At 32.2% G+C, this 18,425-nt stretch overlaps 2 protein-coding genes across 2 annotated transcripts; both read right to left on the reverse strand.

The window, feature by feature from the left end:
• Window positions 1–68: 68 nt before the first annotated feature.
• LOC125071776 (NADH dehydrogenase [ubiquinone] 1 alpha subcomplex subunit 7-like) lies at window positions 69–1,747 on the reverse strand. The gene is made up of 4 exons (XM_047682142.1): window positions 1,590–1,747; window positions 1,368–1,456; window positions 714–815; window positions 69–322 (listed from the first exon to the last, which is right to left on the reverse strand). The coding sequence occupies exons 1-4, from the start codon at window positions 1,653–1,655 to the stop codon at window positions 250–252; spliced, it is 330 nt and encodes a 109-aa protein (XP_047538098.1). The 5' UTR covers window positions 1,656–1,747; the 3' UTR covers window positions 69–249.
• Window positions 1,748–7,507: 5,760 nt separating this feature from the next.
• On the reverse strand, window positions 7,508–18,393 carry LOC125072003 (cytosolic 10-formyltetrahydrofolate dehydrogenase). Its single transcript, XM_047682466.1, has 15 exons — window positions 18,298–18,393; window positions 17,872–18,013; window positions 16,567–16,664; window positions 13,630–13,766; window positions 12,942–13,093; window positions 12,557–12,675; window positions 11,308–11,571; window positions 10,594–11,198; window positions 10,067–10,394; window positions 9,434–9,596; window positions 9,210–9,328; window positions 8,859–9,056; window positions 8,516–8,688; window positions 7,891–8,090; window positions 7,508–7,781 (listed from the first exon to the last, which is right to left on the reverse strand). The coding sequence occupies exons 1-15, from the start codon at window positions 18,322–18,324 to the stop codon at window positions 7,726–7,728; spliced, it is 2,781 nt and encodes a 926-aa protein (XP_047538422.1). The 5' UTR covers window positions 18,325–18,393; the 3' UTR covers window positions 7,508–7,725.
• Between the last annotated feature and the right edge of the window lie 32 nt (window positions 18,394–18,425).

Raw genomic sequence — 18,425 nt, forward strand, 5'->3', positions numbered from 1 at the left:
CAGTATTGTAGAGTGATTGAAAATTATTATAACTATAAAATATAAAGGTATGAAATAATAATCGTGGGTTTAATATTAACTGTTTATTGTAAGCTGTTTACTCGAATCTGATTATTGATAACTTTTCTTGTTATATAGTTCGTACTATGTAAGTGTTACTACATTTTGTGTTGTGTAAAATAAAATATTCAAACAGTACGACTCGTCTACTTTTTATCTTTAAATGTAGATGCTGATCCAGTTAAAATTCTATTCGTAATGTTTGTCCCAGTGATACAACTTTCCAGGCGTTGGTCTTACAGTTGCAGCTGCTTTTGGAGTCCTATAAACAGAGATAAATTTAAAAAAATCTATATCTAAATTAAAAAATGTATATAAAATTTAATAAAACTGAGACTGACATCACATATTTTTTTTATTATTATTCTCTAATTTACCATAGGCAACCTGGTAAATGGTACCTGATGGTCAGTGGTCGCCAACACTCATAGAGAGCAGCAGAGATATTAATAACTGCTTAATTTCCCACACTGGGGAACGGGAACTGACATGATATGTCACTTATGCCTGCGTACTGTATACTGACTAACTTAATTGACCAGACAATCTAGCACAAAAAAATGTTAAATTTAATTCTTGTGTTACCATATTCAACACACACTAATAAAAATAATTTAATTTTTTTTAGGATGTGGAAATTAAAATAAATATACCCTTGATCAGCACTGCTGTCAGTCAACAGTTGTTGTGTGATAACCATTGGTGGTCTGACTTCTCTCCTTCCATCTCGAGTGTAATAATAATTATGGGCATGTCTGAAAATTCAAATTGGTTAACAGCTATAGTTCATAATATAAGTACCATTGATGATTAAAAGTTTTATATCAATGGATTGACACATTGAAAAAGCAATAATATTAAGAAATAGCAATTTATTCAGTTAAATAATCTTGAATTAGATCACATATTTGGATTTAAAGAAACCGGACAATGGATTTCTGCATAGTATTTATTAATTACAGGTAAATATTCCTAGTGACTTATGGATATTACATTTAAAAGTTTTACTAGTGTTCATCGAGTTGTTGAAATTCTAAAATAATCATTAAAATGATATTTATTTTTCACAAATTTTATTTTTACTCTTAAGTCCATTTTTTTTTTATAACAAAGCAGCCAACTTAATACCTACCAAACAAAAAATAATAAGAAAATCAACATTGACAAAGGAGGTTGACAAATTGCGAAAATCTACTATGCAGTTTTTTTCTTTTCTATTTAAATATAGATATTTCTACAATTGTTGCATATTAAGTTTTGTTGTTTAATTATCACTATATATTATATGATTACGTATTAACACATACTTGTGGGATGGTCCATCAGGAATTTCTGGAGGAGGTTGAGTCCTAGCTGCTAGTAGCGGTTCAAATCTTAATGCATTGGTATGCTTTCTCTAAAAATAAACGCATTACATTATATACGTCTTATATAAAACGTGTAGGAATATTATTTTTTATATTAATTATATATATTCGTTTTTATAGGCGTGTAAAGGTTACATAACGAATTTATTAAATATAACTTACTCCTAGAAGAAAATTTCTAAAAGCCTGTAAGGCGGGAGAAATATCACGGAATGGAACCTTTCCCATTTTGTTATATGTTTAATTACTGCCTAGACCCGAATAACTTTGTTTGTTTTCTCGTATTTTATATTTCGATAAGATGTCAAAGAGACAACTGTTTTTGACGTTTTTGATAGTGACAGTTTGTGACAGCAACTTTGAAATAGATTAATAATTATTGTAATATAATTATTAAATTGTTACATTTTATAATTTTTTTTACCATACGAAATAATAATAATTATTTAATGTATTCTTGGCTAAATATTAAATATTTTTGATTATTTAATTCATTTATAATAAAACACAAATTGTATATAATTGCAAATTATTTAAAAAAAACGTATTGTTGAAGATTTCTCACTAAGTCTAGCCCTTTTTAGATTTCCAAAAATATTAGCAATTATATGCATCAATTACCGTAGGTAAATACATGATAGTACAAACAAAGATAGATAGACAACGTCCTATTATTTTGGTAGTATCAATAAATCTCAAAAAAATAAATAAACCGAATCTATTTAAGGCTGCCACTTAAAGTCAAGTTCAGCGTTGTTACTTGCTTGATAATTAGAAAAAAAAAATGTTTAGACGTAATTAACACGTTGATTGCTAAACGTATCAGAATAGTCATTGTGAACTTACCGCGGATGCGACGGCAAAAACATAAGGTTATACTTATTTGCTACGTTGATACTGTATAAAGATTAACAAACTTATATAGTACGATTAATTTGTGATACTAACGCACTAAATTTTAATTTTGATACTGGTGTTACTTTTAAATTAAAATTAGCGCCGCGCTATTTTGTGAAAAGAAAGGTGGGGGTGCATATTAAAATACAAATACCTAAATCCTTGTCAAAATCGATAGGCACTCATCTGTATAGTTATCCTGTAAAAGTCGAAGCTCACCGCAAAACACAAGCTCAAAAAGTCAGAATGTGATATATGCGACATTGTCTATAGTAATTAAAATAATTATATATAGGATACGCGTGCCAAAATAGCGTATCACCGTCGGTAATATTTTACGATTATTACGATATAGGTTTACTACACAATACTAAAAAGAGCTATTTAATTAAGATAAATAATCTTACTGGATTTTTCCAAAACCAATTTAACTGAAAATTAAGATTCAGCAAACCTCAAGCTAATAAGACACACATTTGAAAATAGAACTACGCAAAAACGGTATACTATACCCAATAACGGTATGCTGGTAGCATTTTAGCAGCACTGGTAGCATGAGTTAAAGCGAACCACGAAAAGCTGGAATGGTAAAAAATAAGTCAAAATCAGAAAATAAAAATGAGTTATCGATTTTTGATTGAAATTTTATTTTACGTCGGTAGTCATTTGTCGATAAGATTTCAAGTTGTTGTTCTATGATGACTATGAACGAATGAATTGGGTACGCACCTGGTATATGTCAGAGAAGTAGTCGGGTTTACAGCTTCCATCGCAGTGAAACGCAATCAATATAAATAATCTTTATTAGTTCTGTTAACAATTTATTGTCTTTTTTAAAAAATGTGTCAATGCAATATGGCGTTGCTATAACAATGCCCGTTTCTAAGGCGTCCTTTTCGAATGAATCAAACGGATATTCACAACTACAACTTTTTATAATAAATTAATGCAATTACTGCAAATTCATTCTTAACATATAGTTTAATATTAAAGATGAATATCTATTTGGTTCTTATTATTAAATATAGCTCTTAATTAATTACAATTGAATTACTTAAAAAATAATATAATATTTTTATTACATAGTCCGTTATGACACATTACAGGTGGCGCTACAAGACGAATCCAAATTAAATTTTACTTACATAATAAAATATAAACATTAAAATGATAATTGACAATATACTTATAATTATTATTTTATATTATTAATATTTTAAACCATTGCCGATAAATGGCGACTTGCGCCCATACGGCCATACTGACTCCAGCGCGTCCCCTGCGCTGTTACATGTTATGATATAATTTCATACAAGGCATCGACCATGCTGGGATCTAGCCAACACACAAGGCATCACCCATGCTGTGATCTAGCCAACACACAAGGCATCGACCATGCTGGGATCTAGCCAACACACAAGGCATCACCCATGCTGGGATCTAGCCAACACACAAGGCATCACCCATCCTGGGATCTAGCCAACACATAAGGCATCACCCATCCTGGGATCTAGCCAACACATAAGGCATCACCCATCCTGGGATCTAGCCAACACATAAGGCATCACCCATCCTGGGATCTAGCCAACACATAAGGCATCACCCATCCAGGGATCTAGCCAACAAGACCAGGTTTAAGGATACGCATGGTGGCCAACCAGCGTTTTAGGAAGGGATATAGGATAGGATAGGTTAGGAAAAATAAATTAACACATACACGCACATATTAATTATATCATTAAATAAATCATATCAACAAAAAATGATGTTAATTACGCCATAAAATAAAACATATCAACAAAAAAAAATATATATGTTAATTACAACATAAAATAAATCATATCAACAGAATGTATCATACAGTATCAACATTGACCGGAGCGGAAATAGAAGCACCGTCACGTTAATCAGTCTCATTTGATTCCTCCGCCCATACGGTAAATTCGTCCGAGTTGACAGAATCATTAAAAGGGTCTGATTGAGCTGTAGGGGCAGGCCGTAAGGCATTATGACTTACAATTTTTTCTGAACACCCACGAAGGTTAACATGTTTAAGTCTGTATCGATCATTTGCCAATATATCTAAAATTTTCATCGGGCCTTCAAATTTAGGGCCTAATTTAGTGGTGTGTCGTTCATGGCGCTGCATCAAGACGAAATCACCGACTTTACCTCTACCAAAGCGCATTTTATCATTAAGGGACCGCTCGTCCATCCGTTTTTAAGCATTTGATCTAATGTCCTCTAAGTTGTCTGTCAGTATGTCATCGTCAATTTGTAGCATTTTGATGGCAGGTGGGAAACATCTTTTACCTAATAATTATTCCATTGGATTTATTCCTGTACTTTTTATACTGTACAGTTAATAGCTTGTTGTAATTTTTGTAAAGCGGTGTGCCATGGCCTATTAGTCTCTAACGGACATATTATCTTTTAAGACTTTCATTAATCGTTCAACTCGCCCGTTGGCCCTACTAGCTCCCTTACCTATTACATAGTATTGAATCTCATATTGTTAGCAAAAATTTTTAAGCTCTGTAGATGTCATGCTTTTATCCTGATCGGCAATTAATAATAAATAAAAATTAAGTAATAAATTTTGAAAACATTTGATAGCAGTTTCGCTTGTACGATCATTGGTATAAAGCATATGGACATACTTAGTGAAACCATCAATAAATACAAAAGCATATTCAGGTTCGTTGCATTTCCCGTTCATTCATCCGGTTATATCAGCATGAACTGTATGGAAGGGCACAGCTATTTTATCAATTGGATGAAAAGTAACCTGTCTAGCGCCCGATATCTCCTTTCTTACTCTACACATAATACAGTTTTCTACAAACTTTCTAACTAATCTAGTCATATTAGGGAACAAATACTGCTCTCGCAATTTTTTAAGGATATTTTCTCAACTAAAGTGTTGAAGATTATCATGATAATGGGATATAAGATTTTCACCAGTAATTACGTGGAACTATAATTCATTTATGTGTTTTATTATTTATCTGTACTTTACGTCTCAGTAATTTATCCTGAAGTATAACGTGAGTATCTGCTCTATTTTTGGGAATCGAATCACTATTCAATTGTTCTACAATATTAGCTAGGGTTGAATCGCGTTTTTGTTCGAGGAGTTACGTTCGTCACTTTGACGCCGGAAACAATTTTTCTCTGAATGTCCCGTACGATGACAATAACTACACTCAATAATCTTAGCATTACTATAACTACCACTGGTACCGGGATTGTTATTTGATTGCAATAAAAGAGAGTTATGCTTAGAGAGATTTTTATCTCTACAATCTCCTGACAAATGACCAGGCTTATTGCAATTGAAACATATAATTTGATCCTTTGAAGGTCCTGTAACACGTACTTTTTTAGAATCGTTATATTTACTCTCTCTATTTTCAATTTTACGTTTCCGAAATGTTTTTAAAATCGATACTAATTTGGGGAGCGATTCGGGTGTATTTCTCAACAACTCCGACCGAATAAACTCAGGATAAATACCTGTGATCAGTGCATCTACCACCTCGGCCGCGGAAGCTTCTGGTCTAACTCTCTTGAAAAGCGTCCAGGCCGTCGTAGCATATTCAGCGTAGCTGCTCGCCTGGTCCGAAGTGTAGATGCGCCATTTTTGCACATCATCCGCGTACCGGAACTCTTCACCAAACGTATGGATCAGCTCCTGCTTCACTTGCTCCCACGTCGTTGAGTGCAACGACCAGGTGTCGGCCCATATCTTGGCTCGTCCTCTCAATTGCAGAATGGCTTTCATTCGAGCTTCGTGTGGCGAAATATTCAATTTTATAATGGTTTGATCAACATTAGCGCACCAGTCCCTGATGTCATGTGATCTCTCATCAGGGTTGAACGGCGGAAGATAAAAGTCATGGTGTCGTCGCATAGTTACGATCTCCTCAGTTAATGTTGCTCTTGCAGCGCTTGTCGCAGCTGTCCTCGTAATAGATGTTAGAAGACCCATAACTTGTTCCATAGTGAATATTGACTCATCCGGAGGTCTCGAAGAGTCTCGGGGCTGTGATCCCACCGCTGCTGTCAGAGAAGTAGTCGGGTTTACAGCTTCCATCGCAGTGAAACGCAATCAATATAAATAATCTTTATTAGTTCTGTTAACAATTTATTGTCTTTTTTAAAAAATGTGTCAATGCAATATGGCGTTGCTATAACAATGCCCGTTTCTAAGGCGTCCTTTTCGAATGAATCAAACGGATATTCACAACTACAACTTTTTATAATAAATTAATGCAATTACTGCAAATTCATTCTTAACATATAGTTTAATATTAAAGATGAATATCTATTTGGTTCTTATTATTAAATATAGCTCTTAATTAATTACAATTGAATTACTTAAAAAATAATATAATATTTTTATTACATAGTCCGTTATGACACATTACAGGTGGCGCTACAAGACGAATCCAAATTAAATTTTACTTACATAATAAAATATAAACATTAAAATGATAATTGACAATATACTTATAATTATTATTTTATATTATTAATATTTTAAACCATTGCCGATAAATGGCGACTTGCGCCCATATATACGTAGCAGTACTGCTACATAAATTAGACGTCAAATAACCCATATAATAACAAACCCCATGCTACAAAAATAGGACAAAGTTTCATTCACATAGATGTAATATCTGCATGAAAACATAAACATCAAAATTTCAAGGAAAATATGACTTATTAACACCCTTTGTTAATTGTTGCTAGTCAAAAATGATACGTGCCCAAGGAACAAGAAATCTTTGACGAATCAAATCTGATTCATGTCGCAAATTAGGAATATTTTTATTTATTAATATAAGTTTCAGGCAGCGTTAGTTTATTTCAATCGTACTGAGTACAGTTAATGGAATTATGATAAGGGTTTCTGGTGATGGTATTTTTTATTTGTATTCAATAAAAGCTTTAATACAATTGACTTTATTAAAAAGAAAATAGGAAGAGGCCTTAGTCCAGCATTGGGAAATTTGAAGGCTACTTTACTTTACAAGCTTTATTATTATTACTCGTAATTTGGATAAAACCAGTCACTTCTTTTATCTTAAGGGCTGTTACCTTTTTTTGTACGTGGTACTAGTAGTAGGGTACGTGATGAAGTTGTGAGATGGATGGATAGGTATATAAACAATATCTTAAAACAAAACATATGATTTTATTCAAACGATTAATCACATTTTCATACTCATTTTTATAATAATTTATTTACAACTTACTATAAATATCTAACATAAATTATATTAAAAGTACTATTATTATTGGAATACAATTTGATAACTATTATTTTCAAAGAGTTATTAATAACATTTTTCAGCTTGTTCTTATTGAAGAAAGTTTATACGTAATGATTAGATTAATATTCTATTGTAATGCATTTTGTTTTGAGGTATTCGTTGAGTGCTTCTTGACCTGCAACAAAAAGTTAAATTAAGTCTAAACCTTATTCTTTTTAATTTTGATCAGATTGAGTCAACCATGATTTGATTGATATTGAACAGTAAAACACATTGAAAATTACCTAAGTCCTTTCCAAAACCGGATTGCTTGAAGCCTCCAAAAGGTGCTGCAACGTCCGTTTTATTGTATGTGTTCACGAACACGGTGCCAGCTTCGATACGCTCAGCGAAACGCATTGCGCGAGAAACATCGCGAGTGAATACGCCGCTCGCTAGTCCGTATTCAGTATCGTTAGCACGCCGGATCACGTCATCGAGGTTTCTAGAAAGTAGGTAACAGTGTAGTAATTGATACTGATATAAATTAAAATTATATAGATATACATATATAGAAAAAAACACATCTACAAAATATTGGCCGACTAAATGTCTCGCTGATTAATTTTATTCGGACAACGGTATAGTTTTTAATAAAAATGAGATTTATAAATGGGAGCTATTATTAATACCTAATTATTACCGTCGTATTGATTTTATTTCAAACTCAAACGTTTAGGCAAAATTATATAACAAAATTTTTAATAGTAATAACTAATACGTTTATAAATTTCTTATTTTCATTCTAATGTAGGTTCAAGACTGAATTTTATTGCAGTTTACAGTTAGTTGCGTATTACTTAATGATTCTGATAAAATAAGAATTGGACCTATCGCGCAAAAGATTCATTATTTTTGTTATATACATACTTGCTACTAAACTTGCTGATAATCATAATAGGTCCAAATGATTCTTCCTTTGCTATGAACATATTGTCTGTGACATCCGTGAAGATGGTAGGCTGGAAGAAGAATCCAGGTCTCTCTAGGCGTTTGCCACCATATATTAATTTGGCACCTTCCTTAACACCGCGTTCGCAAAACTGGAATTATACTAATTATTAAAATGTGATTTTAAATTATTATTAACAAATTTTGATAAATAAAAACGACATATGTCAATATTTATGATAATGTTGTTAGAAACGTTTATTTTTTAAGAATTCAAGATTAGCTAAACTTAGTAAATTCAATATTAGATATTATCTTGTACCTCAATAAGTTTATCCATATGAGCCTTGTGGTTTTGTGGGCCATGTGCTGTTCCTCTGTGCAGTGGATCTCCAATGTTCATTTTCTTTGTTTCTTCTACAACCCTTTTGACAAACTCATCGTGTATTCTTTCCTCAACAAATAGACGACCAGCTGCTATACAATTTTCGCCCTTGTTGAAGAATACTGAAGCCATACCCTGAAGTTTATGAAAATATATTGAAAATATTATTAGTAATAGTGTTGCTGTATTAAAACTTTTTCTTTTTGGTTTATTATCATGAAGATGAGTGATAACGACTTTTGGGTGTGGTTTAATGAACAAAATAAACATTATTTCTATGAAACGTACGTTTCTGACAGCCTTATCGAGCTCACAATCTTCAAATATAACTAGTGGTGATTTCCCACCAAGTTCAAGTGACACCTTTTTCATATTTGACGCAGCGCATGACTTCATAATTGTTTGACCTTAAAATAAAACATATTGATCATGTATATAAACGTTAAAAATAAAGGATATTAATGTAAAACTGAGAAAATATATTCCTAAAGAAATTACTAAAAGTAAAATACCTATTTCTGTACTGCCTGTAAAACCCAATTTTCTGATAAGTGGGTGGTCGGCTAACGCTTGTCCAGCTACAGTTCCGCTTCCTGGCAGTATGTTTATGACACCAGGAGGAATTCCAGCACGGACAGATAGCTCCGCGAATTTTAGCGCAGTAAGCGGACATACCTGTGGGATTTTTTGTATGTTAAATCATGTAACTTGAATCTACTTTAATCTATCTTTGTGTTTTCTGATTAATTGTTATTTAGGCAGCTATTTTTGACTGGGACTATTAAACTGCGCAGCATATATAGCAGAGTACAAGTGTGTGAAACTTTAGACAATCATAATTAATTAGAGAGAATTCTGGCGAAAAATTTTCGGATTTTCATAGAATTTCTTGGCAACTAAAAACTCAATATGCTTTTATTGGTCGGCATTTTTACCTGCAATATCGTCATCTGCAGCATTATAAACTAGCTACTAGACTAATGACGCAGTTATCATAAATTAACAATGCGATAATAAAAAAAGAAAAATGGTTATACATTTACAAAAACATAAACCATGAAAGGTTTAGTTTACAATACAAATCAAATCTTGCAGACGACTTATTTTTTATTTAAACCGTATAATAATTTGTAAATATATTTTACCGCTGCAGGCTTCATGACGACTGTATTTCCAGCTGCTAGACAAGCAGCCATCTTCCAAGACAGCATCATTAGTGGATAATTCCATGGTGTAATCAACCCACAAACACCTATTGGCTCTTTTTTTGTAAGCGTTAGATTTCTATTAGGTCTAGCGTGGTTAATAGGTATGGTAGTGCCTTGGATCTTGTCACACCAGCCAGCAAAGTATCTCCAAGTGTCAATAGACATTCCAACGTGTGTTTTCAGGGCCAGTGTATATACAGCCCCTGAGTCTAAAGATTCGATAGTTGCTAGCTCCTCTTTATGTTGTTCCATTAAATCTGCTAACCTAATGAGAAAATATTTTATATAATAAATTACGATATGTATATATAGTACATATATGCGATATATAGTATTGAAAATTATCATCAACGTTGTCAAATAAAGTTTTTATGAATTTGAAAATATATACGAAGTAATAATAAGTTGCGAAAATAGGGGGGCTTTTTTAATTAGGGTAAGGTAGCTAATTAATTAATTCTTACTTGAACAACATCTGTCCCCTTTCCCTTGCACTTATCTTTGACCATTCGCCTTCTTCGTATGCCTTTAGTGCAGATTTCACTGCTTTATCTACATCGGAAGCGGACGCGCTTTGTACCTTACAAATCACAGATTCATCCGTGGGATTAATTATAGTTAACATCTTCCCACTGTCCGAATTAACGAATTGACCATTAATAAACAGCTGAGTTGGAAACTTTATTTTCATTTTATTAGCTTCTAATTCAACTCCATCGAACACCACTTCTTTACTAGCCGATTCGCCTCTTGTTTTAAGAATTACCACTGTATAAAATTCTTCGAAAGTTGTATTCATATATATGACTTCATTTTGTAATTCTAAATTAGCTAAATCTTTTACTTCTTCGATCAATCTCACTACATCCATAGAGCCAGCTCCAGATGTGAAGAAATCTGTTTCATCATCTATATCTATTCTCAATATTGCCTTCCAAATATCACGGACGTTTTCGATAAATTGTTTTTCATCTGCTGTTAGTTCGAGCTTTACTTTGCTTTCGTTATTTTTGAAGAAATTTTGGGCGTTGATCATTTTTCCATTCACCTTTAATCTTTGTATATTCAGCTAAAAATACATATGTTATCATTATAAAAAACATAAGTGTTTCCTATATGCAAGAAAGTAAATCTTATTCAGGTATGATTTCCGTTTTATTTTTAACGAAAACACTTACCCTGACGCCGTCATTAGCTGTAATCAGTAATCCGGCATCATGTACCACCACCGGTTTCAATAGTCCTGGTATAAATAGTTTTTCACCTTCTGCTTCATATTCACCTTCCCAAAGAGATGAGCCAAAGAATTTTACTTCCATATGTGTATCTTTTGTCTCATCAATATCTTTATTTTGTGATTTTATTAAAGTGGTCGCGCCAGGCGATGAGTCCAGACCTCGAATAAAGTTGTGTAATTCAACACCTCCCTTTGACCAATCAATCTGAAAAAAATATGGTTAAATCATTTCAATTAATAAAATAATGGTCACTTTCATCTTACAAACATCTCTTAATCTAAGCGTCAGTCTAAAATAAAGTTACATTACTTTATGCATATTGAAATGTAATTTCGTATTTATTTTATTGGTGTCCGAATAAAGTAAGGCCGCGCACGGGAAGCTCATCAAAAAAACGCTTTTATGTCCAGGCGCTCATCGATACATCGCGAAACGGGAGTATTCGCAGTATCGCGGTGTATGTGGTCCAGACATAATAAATCTTGTACGAAGACTATAAAATTATGATTTGCCATTTACAGATATGGTTGATTACCTTCATACAAATTATAGTGTTCGCATCCAACTCATCAAAGTAGAAATTTAAATCACGGTTGATTGCTTTAAAAGTAATTAGGTAAGTAGTCTAACGTTCAATGTTTCAATAATAATTCCGATCGGATGCAGAAATTAAACATACAATTGGTGAACCTTGATAGATTGTTTGGTTAATTTTACTTTTAAATTTCAGCAGCTAAGGAGTCTTCAGTTGAAATAAATGTTGAGATTAAGAGCGCTTGTTTTTTGTTTTATAAAATATAAATGTCCTTTGAGGTGCTAGCTTATGTGGCTGTATATTAATCCTTCAAAATGTATCTGTAAATATTGGACTACGAGAGTAACTAGACAGGAACTGTATTGACGCATACACTGCATATACACTAATATATCCTGCATGTGTCTTCCATTAGCCGGCGCGGCCTAAATTCCTCAGGAGGTTATTGTGCAACATCCATGTAGCGATTGAAGCTATTGTTGGGTTATTTATTGAGTATATTATCGTTGCCTAAATAGACATATCTTTATTTTGTGATTTTAATAGTGGTTGCGCCAGGCGATGAGTCCAGACCTCGAATACAGTTGTGTAATTTAAAACGGAGGGTGTTTTGTTTTATAATAATTATTATTTTGTTTATTGTTTTATACTAACCTGGTGAGTTTCAGGTTTAAATAAAGCTGGATCGTAAGTAGCGCCTTCCTCTGTTTGGTTTATTCTTGGTGCGGTTCCATTGGCTACCATGTTCACTGATTCTGCTAGTGCTTTTATACCTACAATATCAAATAAGAAGTATTTTTTTACATAGTTTGATGACAGAAACATATTTAACATGACATGCGCTTTTTTTAGCACAAGTTTTTTTTTATATAGTATTAGGTGTTCCATGCGTCTCACTGGTTGTCAAATTTATTTTTCCTTATGACATTATCTAGGTACCAAACCGCGCAGGCTTAGTTTTGTGTTAGCAAAGAGATAGAGTTATTCTTGCTTTTATACGATAAAGTTGACGAAAACTGTAACATACAACAAAACTAACCTTCTGGGTACAAATATTTATTATACAAAGTGTCCACAGTATCGTCTATTGTGCAAGGGAAACTCTTCTGTAGTAATATCGGTCCTGTGTCTAAGCCATCGTCTGCCCAAAATATTGACAGACCGCAAGTTGTGTCGCCTTCTATTAAAGTCCTGAAACCAATCACAGGACGTTATATACAAGCATTATTTGTGACTGTGACTATAAGGAAGTTAGACCACCTGATGGTAAGCGTTTACCACCGATCTATAGAAATTTATTGGCCATTTAGTCACAGAATACAGATTATTGCTATTCGGCGTTAGAATACTAAAAATGCAGGTTCAACAAATTGCAACTATTAAGTCAAACGAACGGTGAATGTAAAAATCCTAATAAGTTTAGTTCAGTTAAAATAATTAGAGAGAGAGAGAGAGAGAGAGAGAGAGAGAGAAAGAGAGAACTATGTTTCGGATTTACAAAGATGTATTTTTTTAACTCATTATTATTATATAAGACAAAAGAGAATGAATTGAGATTTTTCCTTTAGAGATTTAATTCAGTACATCCACGAAAAAAAGAAAAATTGTATGTATATGTGTAAAGTATATATATTTTTATATAAAAAAATCATAAAAAAATGTAAACTACATTAAGAAAATTAGTAAGATCTGTTGTACTCTATAAGTAGATTAAAAAATTTACGAACCAGTTTATAGAAGACGCGCCTCTATGCCGTGGTAAGATGCTGGGATGGTAACAAATACTCTGATATTTTGGATGCAAAATGACTTCCATGGGTATGAATTGTGTGCAGAATGGCAGCACGTTGATATCTGCATTTACCTAGAAGAAACATACAATTACCGCTTAGTTATCGAATTATTATAAATTCTTTAGCAAAAGAATAACTGACTCCAGAAATTCGAAACACAGGTGGTTTTTTTTTTTTTTTCTTTTTTTTTAGGGTAAGTAGGCCAGCAAATAGGTCAATTGATGGTAAGAGGTCACCACTGTTCATACACAATGGCATTGTGAGAAATTTTAACCATTTCTTAAATCGCCAATACGCCAACCTCGAGAACTGAAATATTATGTCGCTTATACCTGTAGTAACACTGGCTCAGTCGTCCTTCAAACAGAAATACAACAATACTAAGTTTTCCTACTTGGCGATAGAATACACGATGAGTGGGTGGTACCTACCCACGAAGATATATCAACGATTATATTGTGTTTACTTTAATTAGAATGTTCACATTTTGGATATGTTCTTAAAGTTTTTAATCAAATATAAAATATTAAATCTTTTTAGAGTATTATTTTTTTAAACGATGATTATAAATTATTGCAGCTGATTTTCTAATTGAGGACGTAATCACGTTATTTGTAAATATAGCCGTTGCGTTGAATATGTTAAGTAATACATGTTAAACGTAACATTAACAACGGCGATAAAGCATGGGTTATCTTGCAGTCGATAGTTCTTAATAGTTTCTTACATAATAATAATGTAATATCAGTATGTCATACAAAACATGTTGTAGGCAATTATATTAGCCAAGCCAATAAAAAGAGGTTCTCAATTCTATTCGTATGTATAGTCTATTCCAACCACAAAGAGTCATGGACAAATTTAACGTAGATATAACTAGTGTAGTGGAATTGTGTTGTATTATAAATAAATATATGTTATTAAAGAACTGTCAGTGACGTAAAAATATAACTGAGCTATTAGCAAATTGCATGGAATATGTAAACTGCGGGTTTGTGTCTCTTTATTTTTTGTTCAATTGGAATAGGCTTTAAATATGTCCAAGATTTTGATCCATTATGTGTTCGTATTTAAAAAAATGTCTTAATTTACTTAACTCGAACGTATTTATGTTTTTATGCACCAGGACATAGGTTAATTATTATGTATACATAATAAAGCACTATAAAAACAAAATATATCTCATTCAAGGATATGACAATCACTTTTAAAATGCTATTTTACAAGATTAAATTGAATGTAACAACTGTTTCGGAATGTCTGCTATCGAGGACCGACAAGAACACTGTTCTAACTGTTTATTGTCATAATTATACGATATTGTTTTTTACAAAACTTTATCGTCACTCACGTCTTTATTTCAAAGAATTAATAACTATTATTTGAATAAATTTAATATCGTTGCAATGTTTATTTAACAAGAATAAAAAAAAAAAACATTTTAAAATAAAAATTTAAAGGTTCTATGTATAAATATTTCTGGCCTCATAAAGTACAACCAAAATATGAATTAACTCTTGATCAGCGGGATACCTATATATTTAAATATTGAATTAATTTATCAAGAATGAAATCTCCTCTAATACGAGAACTTCGAAAGTAAACTTACATTTTTGAGCTTTAATCATAAAATGTAAAGAAGGTTTCATTCGAAAAGTATCTAATGTAAAAAAGAGCGAATTTCGTCGAAACGCGATATCTGGATTGGGTTGGTTACAATATGAAAAAAATACGATCGCAAATATTTTATTTGAATACCTAATTAATTTATCTACAGACACCTAATATAATTTAGTTTTGACAAGATATTAAGTTAGTATATATATAATTTGGCACACAAAACGTGTGAGATACGGGGGTCAAGAGTGCAGTGGCGCGTAGTTTAATTCAGAATGATAATATACATGCTGTTTATACGTGCTATTTATTGATATACATAACTTAATTTCAATATCATAAGAAAAAACTTGTAATTAAACTTTGTGTCACGCACAATGCCATATACAATTACCTTCTCCCAAGGAAAAGGAGGACACAGGCAATAGGATATTAATTTACACATTGTCAGCTTGTAAATTTCCCACTGCTGAGTCTAAGGCCTCTTCTCCCTTTGAGGAGAAGGTTAGGAGCATATTTCACCAAGCTGCTCCAGGTTGGTGGGACACGTGGCAGAATTTCGTTGAAAAAACACATGCAGGTTTCCTCACGAAGTTTTCCTTCACTGCCACGAGATGAATTATAAACACAAATTGAGCACGTGAAAGTTCAGTGGTGTTTGCCTGGATTTGAACCCATAGAAGAGCACTGGTCCATAATACTTAGGTGTAATACGTGTTTATTGCATTGGAACATAACATTTATTTATCAGTTGAAATAAATTACTTATAGCATACTTTCTTATTATGAATATATTCTAAAAATTTGTAGACTGTAGTGTACTACGTACTACACTCCGTATTACACAAGATATTTGGAATTTAATGTAGAATGAGTTATAGGAGTAAATATTGAATTCCTTATTGGAAATACACATCGCACAGTAGAAACTAGTAAATATAAAAAAATAAATTAAATAGAAGTTAAAGCATTTTTGAATGGTCAACTTATAAGATCAGTTAACAGAAGAGGTTCCAAAGATTCGAAATGTAGATTCTACTTTGAAAATTCGTTAACGCGAACAGTACTCTTTTCCACAGCTTTAATAAAATCAATATCCACACTATTATCATTAGTATATTCTTATCATAATTGAACGGTATCAAAAAGCTTACTCGGTACTATTGCTTTTATTTTTTATTATTCTAACCCAAACGTATTTAACCATTTTTTTTATTAAGGTCTTTAACATTTTTATAATGAAGAAAAACTTACCGATTTGTAATCTTCTAGCACTTCTGGTATGACTTTTCCTTTGACTCTCCATGTTTTATATTTGAACACTGGTTTGCCGTTTTGTGCCGCAATAGTCGCTGTAAGTATGTTATTATGAAAGTTCAGGCAGTTTTAGGTACTTATTTAAATATGGAACACAATATATATTTATTTAAAAGCAAAAGTCATGTTCCTATAAATAAATTAAAAAAAGGATCCATATACGTATATATAATATGTTACTGGATATTTGTAACGACTCTTAGTTTATTATGATAATTATGGCTGGTCCATATTGTAAACTGTTGTAAGGTAACGAACGACGCACATTAAACACTTTTTTTGATAATTGATAACCTTCTGGGATGTACCCGAGCCCGTAGACGTGAACTGGATTATGTGAGATTACAACCTAATATAAATATACTAAAACCACAGTGATGGCCGTTTTCGAAACGGATCGGAGACACTGTGAGAAATTATAAACACTCTAACCTAACTTATCATAAAATACCAAGACTGTGCGTTTCGTTGTAACTTCTGCTCGGTTAACAATTTTTCGACAGTTTACAATCTGACCAAAGGTAAATAATAAATAAATAAATAGTGCTTTAAATTCCTTGTTTTTTGTTTTTCTTTTATAATATGTAGTTATTGTGTTTGTAAACGACGATAGCATAGGCCTATAATCTTTTTTAAAATTGTATAATATATTTTAGTTTCAACTTAATTTAAACTTTATTTTACATGTTGACACCATACACTGTGAATGTTATGTACACTTGTAATCGATGTACATATCAGAAGTTGATTTTCTTTTTTTGGATGTTGTGTAAACCATCAATTAATATGTATATTGTTAGTGTACTTATTAAATAAAATAAAATAAATAAATAAAAGGTATTATGAACTAACATTAATTACAATTTTACGTTGACATAAACATTCGCTACAGATTTATTGGTTAAAATATCCCATTTATATACAGAACTATTTCAATTGATAATGAAATATTTTTATGAATAAATTATAAGTGTTGATTTAAGCTACATCGGCGTATTGCCGCAATCATTTCCGCTTGGAATGGTGGCAAGAATTTCCCTGCTCACTGCAGTTTCTTAAGACAAAAACACTAGACCTCCTGTCACTTGTGAGGCGATCAGACGCAATGTGTTCGTGTAATGATTTTATAATAACGCTGCTATGTTTAAATATTTCTGCCGTAATAAAATACTGATTAAATAAAGTAAAGTATTTTTCTATAAACTTTTTATCGCGTAATAAATATAACTATATGTTACTTACCTAACGGATCTTCTCGGTTGCCTTTGTCTAGGACGGTGAACACACCTACTACCTCATGTCCGTCTCTTTGTAATAATTTGAACACTTCTGCTGCAAACGTACTTTGTCCTATGATCGCCACGCGAAGGTGTTTCTTTGGGGTCTATAAAAAAAAACAATTCAAAATTAAATTTGAGACATCTGATGAATGTCAAACATGGGTGTAATTTACATGAGAGTATTATATGAGAAGTATAGGTAAATCCTAGCCTAAGTTGTGTTTAAATTAGCCCAAACACCCATAACAACGAAATTTGTAGAATATTTTATCAACAATTTTGTTGTAAGCTGATTATGGCTGTCATTAGTAAATAAATAATTCACCTACATTACATTAATTTCCAAAAAATATTTCAAAATATTAAGGAATCAAAAAATAATATTTACCTCATCGGGTACGGCGACAGGTGGCATTTCGTTGACTCGATACTTTCGAAATAAGTTATGTTTGCGACTTGCCAGGCCGTGGAGCGCTAACCGTCTAACTAGATTCCGTCCGCATCATACATTATATA

This window comes from Vanessa atalanta, chromosome 20, assembly GCF_905147765.1.
Source record: "Vanessa atalanta chromosome 20, ilVanAtal1.2, whole genome shotgun sequence".
NCBI classification, from domain to species: domain Eukaryota; kingdom Metazoa; phylum Arthropoda; class Insecta; order Lepidoptera; family Nymphalidae; genus Vanessa; species Vanessa atalanta.

What these genes read in the sequence shown, in the direction of transcription:
- LOC125072003 (XM_047682466.1), bottom strand. Translation starts at nt 18,324, where the DNA reads ATGCCACCTGTCGCCGTACCCGATGAG. An exon ending in TAAATATTTGTACCCAGAAG is followed by an intron (nt 12,676 to 12,941) that starts GTTAGTTTTGTT and finishes TTGATATTGTAG; the next exon opens with GTATAAAAGCACTAGCAGAA. An exon ending in AGGGGACAGATGTTGTTCAA is followed by an intron (nt 10,395 to 10,593) that starts GTAAGAATTAAT and finishes TTTTCTCATTAG; the next exon opens with GTTAGCAGATTTAATGGAAC.
- LOC125071776 (XM_047682142.1), bottom strand. Translation starts at nt 1,655, where the DNA reads ATGGGAAAGGTTCCATTCCGTGATATTTCTCCCGCCTTACAGGCTTTT. An exon ending in TTAGAAATTTTCTTCTAGGA is followed by an intron (nt 1,457 to 1,589) that starts GTAAGTTATATT and finishes GTTTATTTTTAG; the next exon opens with AGAAAGCATACCAATGCATT. An exon ending in CCTGATGGACCATCCCACAA is followed by an intron (nt 816 to 1,367) that starts GTATGTGTTAAT and finishes TTGAATTTTCAG; the next exon opens with ACATGCCCATAATTATTATT.